Source organism: Ursus americanus, chromosome 3 (genome assembly GCF_024610735.1).
Source record: "Ursus americanus isolate L20-20 chromosome 3, mUrsAme1.1.p, whole genome shotgun sequence".
Classification (NCBI taxonomy): domain Eukaryota; kingdom Metazoa; phylum Chordata; class Mammalia; order Carnivora; family Ursidae; genus Ursus; species Ursus americanus.
The window spans coordinates 70,972,991-70,997,429 of NC_142129.1; the positions used below are offsets into that span (position 1 = coordinate 70,972,991).

At 36.2% G+C, this 24,439-nt stretch overlaps 2 protein-coding genes across 3 annotated transcripts in view; both read right to left on the reverse strand.

Moving 5' to 3' along the window:
• The window catches only part of CDK14 (cyclin dependent kinase 14), a 924,301-nt gene that overhangs the window by 840,785 nt on the left and 59,077 nt on the right, over nt 1–24,439 (reverse strand). For both annotated transcript variants that reach the window (XM_087861097.1, XM_087861096.1), the window contains exon 3: nt 17,591–17,654. The gene's annotated coding sequence lies outside the window, so the exon portion shown is untranslated. The remainder of the gene's footprint in view (nt 1–17,590; nt 17,655–24,439) is intronic.
• Nucleotides 7,032–24,439, reverse strand: part of PTTG1IP2 (PTTG1IP family member 2) — a 41,047-nt gene continuing 23,639 nt past the window's right edge. Inside the window, exon 4 of the mRNA XM_045793304.2 lies at nt 7,032–7,081. Within this exon, the coding sequence (XP_045649260.2) occupies nt 7,032–7,081 (50 nt within the window). The remainder of the gene's footprint in view (nt 7,082–24,439) is intronic.

The window sequence follows — 24,439 nt, forward strand, 5'->3', positions numbered from 1 at the left end:
AGAATATGGGGAAAGAAGAAAAAAGCCTCTCGTTGGGTTATAAGATTGTGACAATGTTTGTTATCATAAAGTTATACAAAATTTTACCCTTGTTATTACATAAGTTATTACCCTTGTTATTACATAAGTTATTACCCTTGTTATTACATAATAATAATAATTAAATTGATTCATTTTCTTGCAAAGGAGAAGTATGACAAAATTATGTTCTTGATTAAGGGATCTGAGGGTCAGTATTTTTATGTTAGCAAAATGCTCTGTTTAAAATGTATATATATACACACATTATTATATACATTTATATATAAATATGTATATATCAAATGACATATACTGTAACACTTCAAAAAGTATATACTAAACCGTAGAATACGGTAATCATCTCATAACATTGTACTTAATGTGGCTCAGTGTCATAGAACATTGTAAGTGGTTCTAATTCTCCTAAAGCAATCTAGCCTTTCTTTTTCCCTTAGTTCAAATCAAATGTGTAAGATTATAGAATGCTGAGGGCTCTTTTGGAGAAACTTTCCCAGGCACCTTTGAGGAGACAATTGGAGAGAATGAGAGACATTTGATTAAGCATTTTGAAACATGGATGTTTTGTTCTTCCGCCCTCTTCTTGTAAAAAAGAAAAAAAGAAAGAAAATCATACTGGCAATTGCAGATGTTTATAAACACTCGATATTTTTTTGGTTGCAATTATCTTTTCAAATCAAATAACCTCCGTGTATAGGGTTGAGCAGTGAGTTTATGCAAGAGGATATGAAAATATCCTTTAGTTACAATCTGTGTCTACAGTGCATGATATCCAGGGCATTATGTAATATTTTTGTACACAGTGTTGCTATTGAAATTATTCTGGACAACCTATAATGCTTTGTACATAGTAGGGTCTCAAATGTTGGGATTAAAAACTCTACATAAATTCATGCCTAAATACAGAACTTGATTCCTTATGGCTTTAGTATTTGATTTTCAGATGACTAGAAGACTACCTTTAATGTATTAATCATATATGCTTTGGGATTTTCACAATGATGAGCAAAGAAAACATTTGAGCTGGAAGTCACTGGAAGTGTTTGAACCAAATAAAAAGGTAATAAAAAGTAAACCTATCCTTAACTTTATAACCAAGCATGGATTTTTCTGGTTCATTATTGTACAGTTGAGAAAGCATTTCCTCCAGAATTGTTCAGTTTCATGGACAGGAAGTTTTTTCTAACACAATAACCTCCTTCTTGTGTGACTTCAGACAAACTTAAAGGAAATTTTTTAGCTATAACTTCAAAGAGAAGCAGTTTTCTTTCTTTTTTTTTTTTAATGATTTATTTATTTATTTTTGAGAGAGACAGAGAGAGAGGGAGAAGGGGCAAAGAGAGGGGTTGGAATCTCGAGCATACTCCCTGTTGAGTGCAGAGCCCAATGGGCTCCATCTCACAACCCCGAGATCATGACCTGAGCCAAACTGAAGAGTCTTGACACTAAACCGACTGACCACTCAGGTGCCCCAGAGAAGCAGCTTCCTATGAGATGAAAGCTACGTCTTTTCAAGCCTAGCTCCACTTCTTAAAGCCAAATTATCTTGGGCAATTCATTCTACTGAGGCGAGCTTGTTTTTCAAATTCCTTATCTATACAATTGGGGCACTAGTACCTGTCTGTCTCAAAGGGTTCATTAGAAAATGAGAAAACCACCCTTTTCTTGAAATCTGTCAAGATCACAAATAATTTAGGGTCAGACTTGGTCTACAAGTCTAAAACTTGGTCTCCTCTCCCAGGCATAACATTCAGTTTCATGAGGTAAGACAAAGAAGTTTGGATAATGAGTATGAAATTTCAGTTGACAACTGGTAGTAAGTTGATCGTTTTTCTTAAAGATTTTATTTTATCTTAGAGTGAGAGAGAGAGAGTGCACATACCCTGGGGGTGGGGCAGAAGGGAGAGGGAGAGGATCTCAAGCATACTCCACACTGAGCATAGAGTCCAAAGTGGGCTCAATTTCATGACCCTGAGATCACGTCCTGAGTGGAAACCAAGAATCGGAGGCTTAACCAGCTGAGCCACCCAGGGGCCCCTAACTTGATCTTTTTTTATCCCTCTCCAGATTGTAGCTTCCTAAATTGAAAACCACCCAAAGTTCTAGTTAGAATGGTGACTCTCTCTAATAGGCACCTTTCCCTCTTTTCTAAAATTTGCTTCACTCTTTTTGTCCAAAGCTGACATTTTCTAGAACCATCTTGATTCAGCATTATCTATGCAAATCAAGAGGTTTCTGAAACTCAACAAAACTGAGAAGATGTCTCCTCAGTAAGAATCACACAGGATGGTACAAAAGGGAGAGTAAGGTTTTTGGTCAGAATAATGCCAGATGGGTGGAAGAGCCTTAGGAAGAACTAATCAGAGGCCATTTTAATTTATAGGCTGTTCACTTTAAATCCCAATGTGGATATAATGAGCTCAGAATTATAAACGAAAATCATTTAAAACCTCAGTGCTTCATGGGCTGCCAGTACTTCCAAATGATTGCATTCTTTCAAAGTAGTCACCATGGAAAATGCAAAGCTTTTTTCAACTGCTGAAACCATTTTGGATTTTTCTTTACAAATGGCTATCATAGTTCGGGCCCTCCTTTTTCCTCCCTGCTTTTTCATTTCTTCTTTTTCCATGCACAGAAGTTCTTTATAGTCTAAACCTGACTTTGACCAAAAATGGGTTTTCTGCAACAGTTACCTGTTCATCACATATGGCTCTGAATGCCTGCCTTTTCAAAAACAAATGCTTTGTTCCCATTCTCAGCCATCCTCAAAGAATGATGACCTGCCACTACTAAAGATATATTTTAAATGTTTTGCAGGTTTTTAAGGACATTTCAAAGGAAGAGGTCCAAAGACATTTTAAGTAATATCAGCAGCACTGAAATAAGTGAATAATTTCTAATGGTAAATACTCTTATGGAAGAAAATTAAGTTTGGTACTTAGTTTCAGTGTTTGTTAAAAAATGAGTCAAAAAATCAGTCAAATTTAAATTTTTGTTATACTTTATATATGGATATACACTATGCATGTACGTGTATATATCTATAATCTTAAAATCTCTTGCATATTTTTAAAAGAAGAGTTAGAATTGAAAGCAGCAGCAGAAAAGCCAGCGTGTAAAATGCCATGGGAGGGCATACCTGCTGAGAAAATATAAATGTAAAATAGATCTGACAGACTACCTTCATAATTTTACCCAGGAAAGCAGTAATAGGAATAAAAATGTTGTAAAAAAAAAAAAAAGCAATAGCACTTCAATATTTGAACAACTTTAAAGGCTCTGGCTCCATAGTCAACCTGTCAGGGATCTAAAAACCTTTAAGAACCCTTCGTTTTTTCAATAATCAATTTCAACATGCATTTTATTCTATGATTTTGCTTGTTTGTTTTAATTAGTAAAGTGTTTGGGATAAGTTTTTTCAACTTTAAATTTTATGTCTTTTTCATATACTTGTAAAGACTGCATTTACATATTATCTAGGGGTTTCATTTGTTATGTACTCTTGAAAATTCAGTAATCATAAATGCAAAACCTTTTACTCCTATAGCACACACACAGGGTCTTTTTAATAATTCAAAGAGCTTTCTACAATGATGAAGTCATACTGATGAACTCAATAGGAAAATTCTAATATTATTAAATATAACTTAAATAATTCACTGTAGAAGCCAGGCATAATAGAGCAAGAAAAATAAATTCTAAGTGCTCAAAATATTTTGCTTTTTCTTATGCCAAGGCATATTTCTTAAATCATAGTGACAATTTTTCCTCTCTTTTGTTGGAGTACATGACAGCTACTCATATACTGGAGCAGGTGCCAAAGATAAATGCTTTCCTATTAAAGTCAAGAATGTCAGCATTCTGTGTGCAATGATGGGCAGCCCTCTATCATTTTGCATAAGATATCTCCTGGGAAACCTATCACCAGACCTTATTACCACACTATCAACTTACTTTCATCTCAAATTGTTATTCTTCAAAGACAGCCAGCTGAGTTGCACTTTACTTTTTTAGATTCCCTGATAGGCGATGAAAGAAAAAAGTCACATAGAGCACAAAAGAATAAAGTTATTCATAATTTCATTTAACACCAAACAAATCCAAAATCACTAATTCTTTAAATATAGTATTTTATGATTTATTGATAATTATTCAACCTGATTATGTAAAGTAAGAGAGTAAGAAAAAAATTAAAACATCAGTACATAATTTTTTAAAATATAGAATTATACTAGATCCTAGAATGAATTAATTAGGGCCAGTAATGAAGAAATTAATTAAAAATTCTACCAAAATTACAATAAAATAAATAAAACATGGCTTAATATTTTTTATTTCCTTTGGTGTTTATTTATAGAAGTCTTTTTTCAGGTGATTATAAATCAAGAGCCATACTCAGGTTGTGTGATTAAAGGATGATTTTTTTTCACAATTTACCAAAGGTGACATGACATTCTACAGAAAATAATGGTCCATACTGAATTGTATTGAACTGAGAAATGAAATTGAAATTTGTTATGGTGAAAGAAGAAAAAGATGAAACTCCCCCAAAGACATCAATTAATGAGATTGTGAAAAGTTTGTGAAAACAGCCATATGTAGAGAATTAACACAAAATGGATATATTTTTAACATTCTGAAAGTTAGTATGCTTTTGATATATGAATCTTTCTAGTAAAAAATATATATTTAAACCAGGCAAATGGCAATCTTATAAACAGGAAAACAAGGACTCCTGGTTATTCTTCAAATTTTTTCTACACCTTTACCTAGAATTATAAGAATAAAGCTTCAGTCTGTAACAAGTTTAATAAAACTTGAATTTCCTGGACCCCATCTGTCTGCTCATTATCTTAGTACCAGCACTGCATTTACAACTGAAGAATGAGGCTGATTGGGTTCGCATTGCATATATAAGCCCCAAGAAAGCTACTGAAAAACCTATTACCAAAAAAAAAAAAAAAGCCCCAGAAAGGCAAACTGAGAGTTCTATAGGACTATATTCCTTTCACAGTGAGGTTCATCATTTACCCTAAGGTGTGTCTGTGTATGTGTGTGCCCGCGTGTGTGTGTAACGGAGTACTATTCAGTCATGAGAAAGAAGAAAATCTTGCTATTTGCAACAATATGGGTGAACCTGGAAGATACTATGCTAAGTGAAATAAACCTCCCAGAGAAGTACCAAATAGTATACTATATCATTTATAAGTGGGATCTGGAAAAAAAAGAAAGAAAGAAAGAAAGAAAGAAAGAAAGAAAGAAAGAAAGAAAGAGAGAGAGAGAGAGAGAGAGAGAGAGAGAGAGAGAGAGAGAGAGAAAGAAAGAAAGAAAGAAAGAAAGAAAGAAAGAAAGAAAGAAAGAAAGAAAGAAAGCCAAACGCACAGAAACAGAGAATAAAATAGTGGTTACCAGGCTCATGGGTGGGGGAAATGGGGAGAAAATGGCCAAAGGGTGCAAGCTTTCAGGCATAAGATGAATAAATTCTGGAGATGTGATGTACAGCATGGTGAGTATAGTTAATAATATCGTATTTCATACTTGAACTTTGCTATGAGAGTAGTCTTAAACATTCTTATCACACACACACAAAGGTAACTATGTGAGGTGATGGATGTATTAACTAAACTGTGATAATCATTTCACAATGTATATGTAGTTTAAATTGTCACTTTAAATATATATGATTTTACTTGTCAATTATACCTCAATAAAGCTGAGGAGAAATTAAAATAAGGACAAAGGCCAGGAAATGAACTGAAGTGGAAAGACATTACCTGAGATAAAAGAAAGCCTCGATTGACTAAATGGTCTATCACTTCATGGGGGAAAAAGACAGAGGAAGTTCTTGGGTTTTGGTGGAACAAGACAAATTACTTATTTCTATATTGCTGTTTCAGTGCTTCAACCAAAGTCAAATTTTCTGCCAAACACAGAAATCAATCTTTGATCCAGTGCAAGATCTATCTTGCTGGGTGTTACAGACACATCAACTTAGACAAATTTGGTTTCTCCCAGCTCTAGTAATTCCAATCTTGATGTCTTGGCGGGGGGGGGGGGGGGGGGGGCAGTGTCTAAATATATAGAATCAAGCTTTTTTCACCCCCATTATGACAATGGATCATTTTCTTCACAATTTTTGGTATCAGATGATCCTCCCTCCCCTGTCAAATTTAACTAAAGCCATATTAGTTTTATATCAAAGTACAGCAAATAGCAACAATATCAAATATAAGTTTATGCTTCATCTTCTAAATTTTTCCTAAAAGGCAGAAGTTTTAAAAAAGCTGGTGAAACACACTTACTAATTAATGTATCAAAACATTACTGAATTTTAATGAAGAAACTACCTGGTATTGAAACAAGCCTGGCATAATTTTGCTCTATTAAAAAAAATCCTCTAGTATTTTCCTTAAATTGTTGAGTCTTCACCTCTTTTATTTTAAAGTATCTATAGCATTAAAAGTGTGTTGTCATTAATCTACCCAAAATGTCATCAACACAGATACTAATGATATCAATCATTACCTCAGATTTGCTATTCTAGGGAAGATTTTTGAATAGTGGAGCAGGTTTTGTTTTGTTTTTTTTGTGGGTTTTTTTGTTTTTGTTTTGGTAATAAATGTAAACAAAATTAGAATTTGAGTGTTTATTGTCTGGTAACACTGATTAGAAAACAAGAATGTCATACGTAATCATGACTGTAGCCTTCAATCCCTACGCCATATTTAAATTTACATGTTAGATACTTTAACATTCTATATTTATACCACTTTATGTTCCAAGGAAAGAACATTAAGATTGTAAAACTAGCTAGGAAGAAGATTACTCAGAAGTTTTAAAAAGTTTTAAATTAACCATAAAATCTTGTCTCAAGAGCTTTTTCAACCCTTATGATCTCAAATTACTGAACAAGTCATAATGTAAAAGCAATGAAATACTCTACAAAAATGTTCAATAGAATTTAAGATTTTAACTTAAGGGAATTTGAAAGTTCAATCATTTTCAAAGAGGCTGTAAGGATGATTAAAATCCTGAAGGAAGCCTGAAAGAAAAAGGACACAGTCATTATTGAAAATGTAATACAATGTTAACTCTCAGGTTTCATGTTTAGACTAGAAAGCTTATATTCAAGGCCTTTACACCAATTTTTACAGAAATGTAATGTTTTCTGACTCATGGTCCATCCACTGAAAAGCTGTACATGGTTAATAATGACTATCAACTCAAGTTAGTCACACACACGGCGGTAAATTGGAAATGAAAAGCTTCTTCAATTACCAAAACTAACAGAAATGATTTATTTCCTTCTACTGACATGAAAGGAAAAGAGTTGAATGCTCCTGAAGGATAGCATTTATGCACCCTGCCCGAAGGTCACAGAGCTCACTCAGCACAAATATTCCCAGAAAAGGTTCAACTTCTCAGAAAAGAACCCATCTATTCCAAAAGGTCACCACGTCAGCTTGACTTTTCGTCTGCTATGAGAAAAGTCCTGTCGAAGTTGGTTACCGTAAGGCAGCTGCTGTGCCAGAGCATGATACCCTCCCAAAGAGAACCGTTTCCCACATGCAGCAATGCAGCTCCTCCACTTCAGACTATTTCTTGCTTTCCCTGACGCCATTCTTAGTCACAGTCTCATGACTTTGCTCTTCCATCTCAAATACCCACTCCTCTACATTTAACACAGGCTTATTAAACCCAGCTGAAAATCACACCCTCTCAGTCAAGTTCAGTGCAACTCAAACTCCTTCTAATGGTGTATAAATGCCCACGCTATCTGATCCTTGCCTCTGTCTCTAGCTCAACCCTTTGCTCACTCCAGCCACATGGAATTTCAGTTTCTCTAAAACCCCAGGCTCTGTCTCATCCCAGTCTCTACCTGGAAATGTTCCTTCCCCTACCTTGCTCCTGACTAACTCCCTATCATATTTTGGTCTTTGCTTAAACCCTACTTCCTCAAGGTGGCCCTTCTTATTTATCTCAAGCAGTTTCCTCACCTTCCCCCCCCATCCCAATTTCAGTCCCTTCTTTTCTTCCGAGCAGTATAATTATATTCCTTTGCTCCTCACTTTTTTTGTATGTACGCTGGGATGATTGTCTTTCTTTCTTTTTTCTTTTTTTCCAGCGTTACTGAGATATAATTGACATATAACATTGTGTAAATTTAAGGTGGGCAATGTGTTGATTTGGTACTTATATATTGCAAAATGATTACCACGAGAGCCTTAGCTAACACGTCCATCAGCTCACATAATTACCATTTCTTTTTGTGTGACATTTTAGTTCTATTCTCTTAGCAACTTCCAAGTATACAATACAGTATTATTAGCTATAATCACCATGTCATACATTAGATCCCAGAACTTATTCATTTATTTTTTTTAAAGATTTTATTTATTTATTTATTTATTTGAGAGAGAGAGAGAGAAAGAGAGAGAGTGCTTGCTCGTGCATGAGTGGGAGGGAGGGGCAGAGGAAGTGGAGGAAGCAGACTCCCCGCTGAGCAGGGAGCCTGATGCAGGGCTCCATCCCACAACCCTGAGATCATGACCTGAGCAGAGATGCTTAACCGCTTAACCAACTGAGCCACCCAGGTGCTCCAGAACTTACTCATTTCTTAATAGAAAGTTTGTACCCTTTGACCAACATCTCCTTTTCTCCCCACAATATTGTCTGTTTTGTACACAACATACCCCCAAGGCCTGGCACAAAGCAAAATGCAATAAATACTTATTCAATCAGATCCATCCTACCTCAACCTTTTTTCTAACTCTTTTGGTTCTTATCAGAATTAGAGCAAAATGAACTCATCATTTAGTATTATTTCTGTCACTCGAGTCACGCCAGGAACTGTAAGGTGCTGCCACACAACTATTATTTACTGAGGGTTTATTATGTGCCAGGCACTGCTGTAAGCACTTTACATATGCTATCTCATGTCATCACAACCATGTAACCAAGTAACCATTTCTATCCCTATTTTAAAGACGAGGAAACTGAGATATAGATAGGTTTTAACGTGCCCACGACATCCTAAACAAGAAGTGGCAGAGCTGACATTCTGTACTCTATTGATAAAGCATAATTTCCATAACGATGAGTACCAGGGGAGAGGGGAGAGGAAAGTGATATGGAGGTTCAAGGCGGAGAGGTAACATCTGCTGAAGGGAGACCAGGAAAATGTGGTCGAAGGTGAGAGTAAGGTGAGATTTGAAAAAAAGTTTTGACATATGAATACCAGGAATTGGTGCAACAGGCCCTTATCAGAAAGAAAACAGAACAAAGATAAAGGGAAAAGGGATACTAAGTGTGCACAGGAAATAGAGATAGTAGAGTTTTTACATGTTGTCCCATCTCTTGAGCCCAAATAGGGAAAGTCCTCACCTTATCACTGAGAATTTATCTGTGGTCAAAAAAGGAATGAAACTATAATCAAGATTTTAAAATAATAATTACTTCTGACCTATTCTCTAAGTTTTTGGTAATCTCCCCAGTTCATTATCTATTTCTGGTGGCTATTCTCTCAGCAAGCAGATTTTAAGTTTTTTGTATTACACTTTTATCGGAGGGGTTGAAAATATCAGTGGACACAAGAAAAGGTCAGAGAAGACTAGAGAGCGGCTAGGCACTACCCACAAGTGATATCAATGGTTTGGTGATAAAATAGCACCCTTGCCTTCAAGGGGTTTATATTCTGACACAGAGATGAAATGATTGGTATAAACTCTTACAACACACTAAATATGTTAGAAGAAATACAAAAGGCTATAGAGCACTAAAATTCTGCAAAGCAAATCTTTTTAAAATTAATTCTAGTAGGTATTTAAATTATAATGATATTTTCCAAGGATGTTTATGCACAACCTTTTCAAGGCTGAGAACAGTAAATTTTAGCGATGAAAGGCACAGCACAGGAAATACAGCCAATGGTACTGTAATAGTCTCATATGATGACAGAGGGAGGCTACCCTTAGGGTGAGCACAGCACAATGTATAGAGTCGTCAAATCACTGTGTGGCACACCTGAAACTAATGTCACATTGCGTGTCAACTATACTTCAATAAAAAATGTTTTAGGGGCACCTAGGTAGCTCAGTTGGTTGGGGGGCTGGCTTCGGCTCAGGTCATGATCTTGGATGGACCCTGCTTGGTGGCGGGGGTGGGGGTGGAGGGGTGTCCCTGCTCAGTAGGGAGTCTGCTTTTCCCTTTCCCTCTGCTGCTCCCCCTGCTTGTGCTCTCTCACTTGTGCTCTTTCTCTCAAATAAATAAATAAAATCTTAAAAAAATAAAGTTTTAATTAAGAAAAAATAAAATGAATTAATCTATTCCATATTTGGGTTATTAAAATAAATAAAGTTAACCTAGTGAGTCATTAAAAAAAGACAGTGAATTTCTTTGATAAGGTGTACTTATAAAATAAAAGCTTCTCTGCATCAGTTATTTACATAGAACAGTAGAGAGTCTCATCTAAAACTTTATTAATGTGGTAACCATAAATTCCCCTCAGTGAATAATTCAACTCAGCATTTGCTCTTTAAGTTCCCTGCCTGTGGCTTTCTATAATCAAAGTTCTTGACTGGAGAAATTTAAATAACCTTTTTTTCCCCTCTCACAGTAAAAAGCAATTACTTTCAATTCCCTTTACATGGTGACCATACTCCCATTAAAACATTTATCTAAAGTCCCAAACAACTGAATACACACAGACACACACAGCCACACACACACCCACGCTTCACACTTGCATTAGGTAGTTAAAAGCTGAGTCGAAGGTGTGCAGTCATTCTCCTTATATATTCTGTTGAATGCACATAATTTTTTTTCGTTTCATTTATTCACTCTAGAAAGCCCAACATCCAGCTTCATTTTACAAGTTCTGGCGCTGGAAAACTGGGCTACAAAATCACGAACAGTCATTTGCTTTTTTTTTTTTTTTTTGAGTTGATGTGTTTGGTAAATGGCATTCTGAAAACCATAGAAATTTAGAGTTTTCACAATACCTTAGAAAGCATCTAATCAGGGGAAGACCAACTTAGACACAGGATTCCTTACCCCTTCCGGGAGTGGAGACGTTGCTAATAAAGCCCTGTTCTTTCCCACTGTGCCTGGGCATTCCTCAGATTCCTTCTCTGCAAGATGCTCCAGGCAACCTCTATCCTGTCAGATAAACCATTTATTGTGCATGATCCTTCCCATAAGATAGAAAATGTATCCTGCAATTGAAGGTACTTTAGAAAGCTATCATCTGTTCTCAGCTACCATAGTGCCTAGTACTCAGCAAAGTGCTCTTTAGTATCCTGAAACATCTTAATAGGATAAAAACATAACTGCAATTTACGAAACAGACTATGTGTATGGACAACTCCTGTCTGTGGCATGCGTGTGGTGCTCCTGACCACCCTTATCCTGCACCTTGGCATTACTACCTCCTGGTTCGCTCACTGTGTGAGTTGCTCCTCCATTTTCTTGCCACATCCTAGATTAAGGCCGTCCTGGAAGAGCCATCCTTGCCCTTCTGTTCTTCCCTTGACACCCTCTACAGTATTTTCACCCATACCTGTGGCTTCATATACACTGTTTCCTCATTTAGGTTTCCAGCTCAAATTTCCCCCATGCCACACCCATGCTCCCAACTCTCTCTCTCTCCTTTTTTTAAGTTTTATTTAAGTAATCTCTACACCCAACATGGGGCTCGAACTCATGACCCTGACATCAAGAGACACACGCTCCTCCAACTGAGTCAGGCAGGCGCTCCCCCCGGCCCCCCTGACCACGCTTTCAACTCTGGAGTTTCTAGGTGCCGGTCTTGCTATACTACAAATTCAACATGAAAACTTTGTCCTTCTCACCAAAACTCACATATAATCTGTGCTTTTTCACTTTCGTGAACTTCATTGCACATTCTGCTTCCTCTTCCAAAAATTCTCTCCTCTAACAGCTCCAATCTCTGCCTGTAGATATGCTGTCCATCCTCAAACTCAGCCGATGCTACAATGGTCACCAGGTAGTACTACTTGATGCTGCAAACACAGGTTCTCTTGACTTTAACTCAACTCTCAGGCTCCTATGGACCCCCATTATGGCACCTACTTTATTTTATACTATGGAAACTTATACTTATCTCAAGGTCCTACATTCCTTAAAAGATTTTAAATGGTCTCAATTTACCCTCTAAGGCTCCTCTATACGTTCCCAAGTGCCTATAGAACTATAGTGACATTATAGGCAATAATAGACCATTTACTGAGTAGTTACTATGTGCTAGCTACTATAAAATAGCGTTTTACATACAGCATTTAAGTTGCTTCTCATACCTTTTATAGTGTTATTATTTCCCTGTTATATAGGAACACGTAATATTTAAATAATTTGCTCAGTATTAACTAGCTAACAGGTGATGGGCAGAAAGTGGAACCCAGGAACTTGCTGATTTGGGGATTGGACTCTTTCTACTTGATGGTGGATCTTGTCTGGCTCTTTCACCTGCTCTTGAGCTACCATTTGTTGATTATATATTATATTCCAGGAGCTTTTCCTACATTATTCTTAAGCTTCCTTGCAAAATGATTATTATTATTCCTATATGCATGAGGAAATCAAAGCTCAGAGATGTTAAGCTATTCACCTTAGATCTCACAGCTAATAAATTCCAGATGCAACTTTTAAACCTGATTGCCTAACTCCCCTGCCCCCCAGCCCACCACAAAAAGCACTTGTCATATTTTAGGAGGAGTCCCTTAAGAAAAAAAAAATACTACTGCCTTTATAATTATAATAATAATTATTATTACTTTATTAGTCACAGGGTTTCATTTATGTGGTTCTATTTCATTTAGATGTCCTTTTGATAGAACCATCCTGTATACATTTATAGAAAAAATATTATTCCTGCATTATATTTTGTCAACTTCTTTCTTTACATTGACTACATAATCCTACACAATCTTATAAATAACTTGGGGGAAAAAAAGCTTGTTTTTCCAAGAATTTGATGAAGTTTTACATTAAAATGATCTTGATATCAGAAAGATAAAAGTTATTGATATAAAATGATTGCTTGTATGAATAACACTAGGTCAGGAATATGCTGAGGAATGTATATTTAGTACTTGTTTTTATTAATTTCACCAGATCATTATGTTGTGCCTGGTACTTCTATTGCATTCAGCTTGGAAGGTTGAGATAAAATACTACACCTAAAGAAATAAGAAGGTACTGCTATAAATGCCAAAATGAATCTGAACTAAATGCCATGCACAGAGAGAAAGAGAGGGAAAAGGAAAGATGCAGGATCAGAATCAACCATTAGATTTTAAAGGAATACAACAATATAATTTTGAAAAGGAAAAATTAGGGGATGGTGATTTTACTAGAAATTGCCTGACTTATTTATGAGAAAACAATACTCAATACTGAATTATCATGCATGCAGTAACTACTAAGATAATTAAAAGATACTTAAAATACAGATATTATTTAATGTTACATGACTTGAGTGTCATTATTCAATTTTGCCAATGCTACTATTTGGGAAAATCCTTTTGGTTTTGAGGGGGGAAATTGCAGGTGAACATTGAAAATTAATAAAACCAAAATCTTCCCAAGCAAAGAAATAACTCCAAAAGAGTATCCCTCCATTATAAAAGTACTAGTTTCTAGAGCTCCTGGAGGATTCTGAGTAAAACTAGACACACTTGCAATGCATTATAAATGTGTAATTACCATTTAAATGGAGGGAGAAAAACTGGTAAGTGAAAGGAGAAAAAGGTATTTTCTTACAGCCAACCAGACGCTGCCATTTCAGGCAATGATCATCTAATCTACAGTCAGGTTAACAAAGCTATTGTCATTCTGCCACTCACCCTTAGCCTTTTAACTGTCGCTCTCCTCCACCAGAAGGAAACACAGGTAAAGTCTTTCTCCTTGACCATCAGTCACAATTTGGTCATTAGGCTCTGGTATGCCTAATATGTAATTCAACAGCGTATGTTTCCCAAAAGACAGCTAAGAGACATAAAGACTTCTCTCGAGTCTCCCTTTTTAATTACTTGGGCACCCAAATTATGAGAGTGAATGAAATTCTGAAGCAGATCTCTCTACTGGCTGCACAGTTGTGACTCTTAGGATCATCCTTCTCTCCCACAGCCCAACAAAGGCTTTCCTTAATAACATTCCTGTTTGTGGGTTTGGCCAGGTTGGCAACTTAGGTGTGAAAAATACTGCCTTGTTCCAAAAAGGCATTGAACATCCTTTTCAAATGAGTTTAAAATGTGCCACGTAGATTTCAAAACTCTGGAAAAGTACCAAATGTGTTTTTATCAGATAGCTGCATAATAAAGTATAGGAGGGTAAAAGATTTGTCAAAAATCACACAAATTAAGCGGAAAGATCCCTTCCCTGTCACATGTGATTCCAGAAGTCTAATCTATTCCTTTGGGTTGCTGCTACATTTCTTATCATGAGATTAGCTACTTCTTATGATGTGTTTGTCAAAACCCATTTGGATTTATCAGGGTGGCACATGTTGGTTGAATTAATCATTGCTTCTATCTCAAAAAACCGATTATTTCCAAAGCAAGCATATAAATGTGAAGCATGAAGAACTTAGGAAATCATGAAGTGAAAGGCTGTGCATAATCAACCATGTGACAGAAGTGATGGGATTATGAGTTACATGTGGCTACTTTACTCTAGCTTTCCCTTTGTATTTTCCTTTGGCTATTTTATTTGGTATCTTTAACAAAGTTGTCACAGTGGTGCCTGGGTGGTTCAGTCGGTTAAGCATCTGACTCTTGATTTTGGCTCAGGTCATGATCTCATCTCAGGGTCGTGAAATGGAGCATCCCCCGTTAGGCTCCATGTTAAGCGTGGACCCCACTAAAAATCTCTCTCCCTCTCCCCCCACTAGTGTGCACACACTCTCTCTCTTAAAAAAAAAAAAAGTACAATCAGTGTGATAACTTAGTCAAACACAGCCATTCAGTGGTCTTTTTTGTCATCTAAACCAAGGGTCCACAAACAATGACTCAGACGAAATCTGGTCCTCTGAATGTTTTTGTAAATAGAGTTTTATTGGGACAGTCACGTACATTCGTTTATGTATTGTCTATGGCTGATTTTGCACAATGACAGCAAAACTGAGTAGAAGATAAGGCCCCCAAAGCCTAAAATATTTACTATCTGGCCCTTTATAGAAAATGTTTGCTATTCTGTGATCTAAACTGTTGCATTTCTCAATGTTCTAGAAGGAAATAATACTCTCTGGCCACAATCTACTCCCCCAGTCTCTATCCCTATAGATCTACTTGTCTCTACTTCACCAAGACAACCCATTTTTCAATTACCTTCTTTTTTGAGTAAACCTCCCATCATGAGTTTACATATCTCTCCCTTCTCAGTCACTATCACAACTAATTCCATTCCAAAATTTATTTAACCTGAAAATAAAGCTGATCACATTGACCCATTCTCTGCATTAGGTCAAATCACCACCATCACCACCACCATCATCATCATCATCATCATCATCATCATCATCATCATCATCAATTCAATAACAATGGAAAGATAGAATTAAAAGAAATGTAAATATTACCTAGCTTGTAAAGAAAGCATTAAAGTGGTGAAGGGGGATTGTGCCCTTAATGAGCAGTAGAACATTTCAAAATCCTGTCTTCCAGCATCACTACTCTTAGTATCCCCCAAATCAATGACAGCTGCTACAGTGCACTGCCCAGGCCACCCTTTCAGGATCAAGGCACTCATTCCTCCAGCTGCCAGGCTCTTTTGGGGAATTGTCTTTAAACAGAGTCGCCTCACTCAACATTAAGCCTCCTTTTAGAGAGTGTCCCATATCTAATGATGGTTGATATAGGCGTTTGGGCTCCTGTGCCTCAATTAGGGAGGCCATCCAGGTTCCAGAGCTCTCCATGAGATTGTTCCAGGGCTCTGCAGTGACTGTATGATGATTCAACTGTTTCCCCTGCACAAGTCTGTTTATCTCTCTAAGTGTTATTCTTAAAAGCATTCCCCAATAAAGTCCTACAGGCCAATCTCTGTCTTGGAGCCTATTTACCAGGGAACGCAGGTTAAGACAGCTGCTTTCTTCAAATGCTTTCTCATCCCCTTCTCATTACCCAAACTAAAGCTTCCCCAGTCCCAGTCTTACTCTTTATGTCTCTCTCATCACAGGCCTGTGTCCTAACAAGCCTGGTTAATTCCTTTTCTCTCAAAAGAATTCACTATCTTTTCTTTAAGTTTAGTAATTAGATATGAAAAAGAATCTGTAAGCAGTTCTATATTTTGTGCTAGTATGTTTTTAATGTCTTATTCTAAGATTTTAAGGTGTTGTCATATCGAAGTTTTGGACTGGAATATCAGGTCTAATTTTTTTAATGTTTCATTGTTTTATTTTTAACAGAATATCTAACCAAAAAGCATTAAAAATCGTGTCTTTTACGTTATGCACTTAGAAGTTTTTATGTGATTATTATAGGGTCAACTGTATAGGGAAAGCTCTTCTGCAATAATTTTCCCCCTGCAATAGCATTTTTGACTCAAAGTGAAATGCTCTTCTACAAAAGTTAGACAACTACGCAGCATGAGAAGACATAAAACATTTTAAAACAATCCTATTATCATCAAGTTCCTCTTTGATGAGTCTGCTTCAGGAAGGAAGGAAGGAAGGAAGGAAGGAAGGAAGGAAGGAAGGAAGGAAGGAAGGGAGGGAGGGAGGGAGGGAGGGAGGAAGGAAGGAAGGAAGGAAGGAAGGAAGGAAGGAAGGAAGGAAGGAAGGAAGGGAGGGAGGAAGGAAAGAGAAAGGAAAGAAAGAAAAAAGAAAAAGAAGAAAGGGAAAGAGGGAGAAAGACAAAAGAAGGAAGGGGAGGGGCCGGGAGGGAAAGGGAGAGGAGGGGAAAACTAAGTTGAAAGAAAATTAAGAGGAAATCATTGTAAATTCATGAATTACTTTGCATGCCGTACACACACACACACCAAACCAAATTAGTCACTGTTTCCATCCATGAGACAGTCCAAGGCTGTTCATCATCCAGCATTCTGGAGATGTTGATAAGAGGGTCCTAGCACTGAATGAGGGTTTGGGCAGGATGACCTTTACACATGGAAAGATTCTGTGACTACTCTAGTAACATTCGTGGTAACAGTAGTAACAATGTCGGGGAAAATTCTAAAAATCTTACCTGTAAAATCTCATTTTGTCCTCAGAGCCACCCAATGATTTAGTCACTATTATTAGCTAATATTAACAAATGAGTAAACTAAAGTAGAGGCAGATTTAGTTAGTCGTCCAATATGACATACTTAGTCAACGAAGCCCATATTTCAACTAAGGCAGCCTGACCGAGGAGCTGTTATAGCTCCCTTTTTTGATGCCTTCTATTACATGTTTTCAGGCATTGAAAATCATTTACATTTTACAGATTTGGTTTCCACTTACTCTCTTAATAATTCTGATAACGTTTCTTAAAAGTTGTTTAATAGGAGGAGGGAAAAGGCATGCAGACAATTCATGCAATACAATTGGGAAGCTTACCATTGAAGAAACCCTCTTTCTCTCTCTGGAAATCTATCTTTTCCAGTTATCTATTCATCATATCCTATGAAAAAAGAAAATCAATTTACCTTTTCAAAGTCTTTCTGAAAAGTCAGCGATGACTTAACCTAATTTTAAAATGCTAAACACAAAATATTTGTAAATAACAATATGGTCTCTTTTAACTTTAACATTTTGGTATTTTACTTTTAATAATTTAATTTTAATATTACTGTGATTTTAATATTTTAAATTTTAATATTACTGTGATTTTAACATTTAGGGCTCCAAGTGACTTATGGTCTTAACTGACTTGGGTATGAATTTAACAAAGAGGAAAGGGTCAAATATTTTGTGGTGACCACAAGACTAATTGTCTCCAGTGACAGAAAACCTGTGGATGCTTAATGAATCCATAATCCCAGCATAATCTGAATTCACTTGCTAGAGAAGTACATACCAAGGACTGAGAGGGGGGATATTACCACCACTCCTGCAAAACAACTGTGGGTGAGGAGCATCATGGTCAAATAACACAGAGTGTACAATGTTTTTCAGGGTCCTTATTTTCCTCTTCCATTGTCAGAAGTATGCTTATTCTATGTCTCAAATAAATGATCATTAGACTACCACATGCAAATAAGTTACCAGTAACTCCCCAATTTGTAAATCCAAAGGACACCCATGAATCTCTCTCCCTCCATATTCAGACCCTCCTTTTTTGATCTCTATGACATCACTATCTCCCATTTTTCCATCTTTAATTCCTTTTGAAGAATCCTGTCTCCTTTACTCAACCCTTTAATACAAGCATTCCCCCTGGGTTTGCAGTTTATTCACTTGGGTGGAAAATAATCCTGCCTTGTGAATTTGATTACATTGTAATCCCTACAATGAATCTAGTGTAACTAATTGTTCTCAATCTGTGAATAGATAACTGTTTCTACCAAAATAAATAAATACCCAACCTTGTGCTCTTTTCAAAGCATTTCTCCTAGCCCAGTTTGCTGTGAAGTTTTAAATGGAGGGAGGAAAACTGAAACACAGAACTATTCTCTGCAGTCCTCCGGTTTGATTTCAACCCCAGGAAACAGCAATCACCCTGCACTTCAGCTCCCCAACTCAAATAGCTTTTTGGAACAGCTCATGATCCTGTTACCACCAAAACAATTTCTACATAAGATGACCTAGGTGTTGGCAATGGAGTGTGTATGTGTTTGACATTTCATCCTTACCCCTACAAGTTTCACCCCACTTCTTGTTCAAATTTAGTATTATGTCCTAGAGGGCCAGAGCAGCACAATAACCTGGATGCCCCCCAAAGTCATTTTTAATAGTAATTATAATGCACTTTGTAGTTGTCCTATTTCAATTATAAAGCACTTTCCTCAGTCATATTCTGATCTAAAATTTTTTTATGGTCCAATTATCCAGGTGAAAGGAGGTGGGGAGGGTAGAGTTCTGACTCCAGTTGGGATTCTAGGATCCAGGCCTGGGTAGCCAGGGAGTGGGAGGACCTGCCCAGGGTCTATGCATAATAAGCCGAAGGAAGCCAATATCTGAATTTTGTAAGTAAGGGAAAATTTAAATAATCAAGTTGAGAAGAGTGGATAGAGGGTCAGCCAACTAGGTAGATGAAGTAAATTAATTCCTTAAGGCAAAGGTCATCTTTTGTTGAATTGCTTTAGTGGAGTGGGAGTTGGGGGAACTGTGAAATCTATTAATATCCCATTTGGATTGGGAATTCTGCCCTCTTCTCTATGAACATTGTGGTTTTACCCATCCTAGACTAACTATTGAGGTCATAAGATTGTGTCTTAGAAATTAGAACAAAGAAAAAAAAAAAAAAAGAAATTAGAACAAAGAAATCTGCTGTTGTGTTTCCTACCCATACTTTAATTTTGATGCCTGGAAAAAAGTAAGGGCAAGACTTCCATCTGTGGGTTACTGAGGGTCTGGGACATCCAATCAAGTAAATGAATCAAGTAAACACTTGCCAGCAGTAGGCCCACGGTGAATATTAAATGTGTGTGGTCTTCCAGCAATACAGACTTGAGCTCTGTTCAAAATGATGATGAACTTAGAATTAATGAGGTTTATGTTCAGAATAGTTAAGGTTATAATTGAGATTACAGTTGACTCTTGAACAGCATGGGAATTAGGGGTGTCAACCACCTGGTTGAAAATTCAAGTATAACTTTTGGCTCCCCCAGACTTAATTAATAATAGCCTACTATTGAGACTCACTGATAACATAAATAGTTGATTGACACATATTTCACATGTTATATGTAATATATTCTGTACTCTAACAACAACGTAAGCTAAATAATATGTTATTAAGAAAATAAGGAAGAATACATTTACAGTACTGCACTGTATTGATTGAAAAAAATCTGCATAAAAGTGGATTTACACAATTCAAACCTGTGTTGTTCAAGGTTCAACTGTATTTCATTACGTTAGACTGCATTTATGCAATTTTTTATTATCATTGTTTTATTAAATTAAATTCTCCTTTTATTTATCCACCAGGAGAATTTTAGTGTTTGATTAAGAAAAACATAATTAAAGTAAGTGGGATATCAATAAAAATATCAATAAGTTAGCAATAGAATTAACGATCATTTGTTTACTTGTCTGTGACCCCTTAGTAGGGCATAAGCTCCAGGAAGATGAGGAAGTAATCCTTTTTTTAGTGACAACAACACTGCCTAGGGCATAATAAAACTCAATAAATATTTGCTGAAATAGAGAAGAGTCAAGGAGGCACTAAGTACATTAGCAGTTAAACATTTATATTCTTTAACATTTGGATCTTTAAAAAGTGCTTTACCTTTTAAATCATATCTGCTGAATAGCAAGAATATTAATTTTTTTAAAGATTTTTTATTTATTTATTCGACAGAGATAGAGACAGCCAGCGAGAGAGGGAACACAAGCAGGGGGAATGGGAGAGGAAGAAGCAGGCTCATAGCGGAGGAGCCTGATGTGGGGCTCGATCCTGTAACGCCGGGAATCACGCCCTGAGCCGAAGGCAGACGCTTAACCACTGTGCCACCCAGGAGCCCCTGAATAGCAAGAATATTAGAGCAAATGTAGTAGTCAATATTTTGATGCTCCATTAGACATTCAAAGGTATTTTAAAATTGAAAGATGGATGTTTCTACAGTGCAACCAGGATTTTTGGATTATGAAGTGCAATGAGTCCTTAAGATGACAAATTCCTCTAATAGTATACAGTGTTCATTGAATTAACAAGATCTAGAAGATCTCTAGCAGAAACTGAAAAGGAAGAGATGGTGGGTGAAGAGCAGAGCTAACCAGAACTGAGTATGATTGTTGGACCATATCTGTTGAGAGGCTTCAGAAACTGCATAGAAAAGAAGCTTTGGTGATATGTATTTGCTCAGGTCCCTACTCTGTTGTGGGCATAATCTGCCACTTTACTCAGCACTACACAAAAAAAAGGGATGACACTTTAAAGATGCCAGAATCCTGGGAAGAAAATATTAAAAAAGAAAAGAATAATGTTTTTGCCACAGCCTCTTACCACACATGTAATATATACCCTATTGGTTTTTCCTTCTGGATATATTTTTGTCCTAGAGGTAAAGAATAAGAAATTGTCTTCCATCTTACCTTTCCTATTATTCTTGTTTGTTAATAAGGAAAAGATATAAAGTCTCAAAGCCAAAAAAATATGAAGACCTAGACAAAGTGGAGGTCTCAGGTAAACAAACAGAATATTTGGCTAATCTTTATCTTTTCATAGGCACATTTTCTTACAGACGAGCCTATTAGTATGCACCTACCTGATTTATGGGTCTTTCTATCTTGTCTATGGGTTTCTCGGAAAAGGTGTACAACATAAGGAAAGAAAATAATGCCATGCTGGCTAAAGGGAAATGGAGAAAAATTTCTCAACATGTATGGACTATGGGAACACTTTACATATCTTCTGTGAACTCCTTTTGAAAAAGTTGCTTGAGGATATATTCCAGTAAAAGGGAAAAAAAATTCTAAAAAGAAGAAGATACGGGATCCAAAAAATTCTTTTAGCTCAGTAAAGCCCTGAAAAGAAACTAATTTTTATAAATTAGAACAAAAACTCAGAAGACTTTTAGAAGAATGTCTGTGAGATGAAAATGAGAATATTTTTCCAGATATTAAGATGAATGACCACAGTGATGGGAATAAATATACATGTCTGTCCTTCTTGACAGGAAATAATGAAGGTAATTTAAAACCCTAGAAAATGCAAAAGCTGTATAAGAAAGTCACAATGTAAACATGAAACAAGATGAAATGCAGCATGATTTTGAGGAATGGCAAGTAAGGAAAGAGAATCTATTTGATCAGACACTAGATAATTCTCTTTCAAGTAATACAGCTTATGCCATAGAATTACATTTTCTATTTTCAGTTTGGTCTTTACTGAGCAATATTTATACAATAATGATTTTTAAAATTATTTTTATTATTTTTAAAATTTTAGATTCAAACTATAGAGTAAGCATTTTGAGATATAAAGATAAAGTTGTAAGAACTGAATGTAAACATTTCATACTTGATAAGGTCAAATAAGTAAGAAAGCTTACAGAGTTTAGGAGATAGAAGGAGGAAAGTATAGATAGAAGTACAGGATTCCAAAGTTTCTTATTTAAGTAAAGGGAGAAGAATTGATTGTATAGAGACAGAGAACTAAATCGATTACTCAAAATAATCAAGTCAATCAATTTGAAACAATAACCAATAGAAGAAATATTAGAAATCTTAAGAGCTAAGAATGAAAAATCAGAGTTAAAATTTAAAAATAACAAAATGATGATACCCACTAAGAGCAAAATAACAGAAGAATATGGATAGTGCAAGATCAATTTTCAGCTTTCATGCTGGGGACTCAATAGATAACATCTGAAGTTAATAAATCATGAGGAGTCATAATCATATTGTTCAGATATAGGAAGTAACCAAAAGAAGAATGACATTGGAATCATACTAGAAGGATTACTTCTGGGGAGAAGGTGTCAGAGGTAGAGTAGGGGGTGGGCAAGTTAAAATTTCCTTTTCATTTTATAACCTTCTGTTTGTTACCTTCTAAAAATTTTCCCCCATCATATCAATATGTTATTTTTGTTACATAAAAAAGGTAAAACATAACATCCTGATAACTAGCTTAGCATTCTCTTCAGTGATATTATCCCCAAGTGCATTCTAACTAAGGAGAAAATGAACATACTCCTGCAGGTAATAGTGAAAGACGCAGCAATACCAAATGAGTGCTGTAATTAATATTATGATGAGTAGAAGCATCAGGAATCCAAACATGTCAACTGAAATGCATGAAAAGAAATATATTTTAAGTTAATAGAAGAACAATCATTTCTTATATTTTTATCTTTTCTAATATCATGCAGTTTGATTCTTAAATACAAATTAACAAGTTATGGGGAAATGGTATAACATACATCATCATATACTCCAATAAAAATACCATTCATTAATACAACAATCACCAACATTAGAAAAGAATCTAAGCTGCTAAAAGGATGTAGCATTTAATGTCCTTCATCTCCAGATTGGTAAACTATTAGGCCCCTAGCTTATTTTTTTCCCCCTGTATTTTCTCTCTAAACTCATTTCAGGCAGCATCTTTGTGTGTGTGTGTGTGTGTGTGTGTGTGTGTGTGTTCCTATTTTACAGTCTTTAAAAAAGTTTTTATTTAAATTCACAGTTAGTTAAGATACACGGTTATATTAGTTTCAGGTGTACAATATAGTGATCCATCACTTCCATACATCACCCTGTGCTCATCACCAAGCACACTCCTTAATCCCCATCACCTATTGCACCCCTCCCCCCACTCATCTGCCCTCTGGGAACCATCAGTTTGTTCTCTGTGGTATAAAGTCAGGTTCTTGGTTTGTCTCTCTTTTTCTCTTTGTTCATTTGTTTTGTTTTTTATATTCCACATATGAGTGAAATCATATGGTATTTGTCCTTCCCTGACTGGCTTATTTCACTTAGCATTATACTCTCTAGCTCCATCCATGTTGTCGCAAGTGGTTAATATTTCATTTTTTTTAATGGCTGAATAGTACTCCTATACACACACACACACACACACACACACACACACACACACCATATCTTCTTGATCCATTCATCAATTGATGGACACTTGGGCTGCTTCCATATCTTGGCTATTGTAAATAATGCTGCCAATACAATAGGGGTGCATGTATCCCTTTGGATTAGTGTTCTTGTATTCTTTCAGTAAATCCCCAGTAGTATGATTGCTGGACTGTAGGCTAGTTCTACTTTTAACTTTTGGAGGAACCTCCATGCTGTTTTCCAGAGTGGCTGCATCAGTTTGCATTCCCACCAACAGTGCACGAGGATTCCTTTTTCTCCACATCCTCATCAACACCTGTTGTTTCTTGTGTTGTTGAGCTTTGCTACTCTGACAGGTGTGGTGTGATATCTCATTGTAGTTTTGATTGTACTTTCCTGACGGTAGGTAATAATGAGCATCTTTTTATGTGTCTATTGGCCTCTGCGTGTCTTTTTTGGAAAGATGTCTGTTCATGTCTTCTGCTCATTTTAAAATTGGATTATTTGGTTTTTTTTGGGTGTGAGTTGTCTCAGTTCTTTCTATATATTGGATACTAGCCTTTATTGGATATGTTATTTGCAAATATCTTCTCCATTTCAGGCAGTATCTTAACAGAAAAGAGCAGATCCCTCAGTCTGCTATTTTTGTAAAGATGCATGCAGATAGCAGGGGAAGGTTTGTTGTTTGAGTTCAGGAGCTCCTTATCAAAGAGACAACAAATGCTTGCTGGG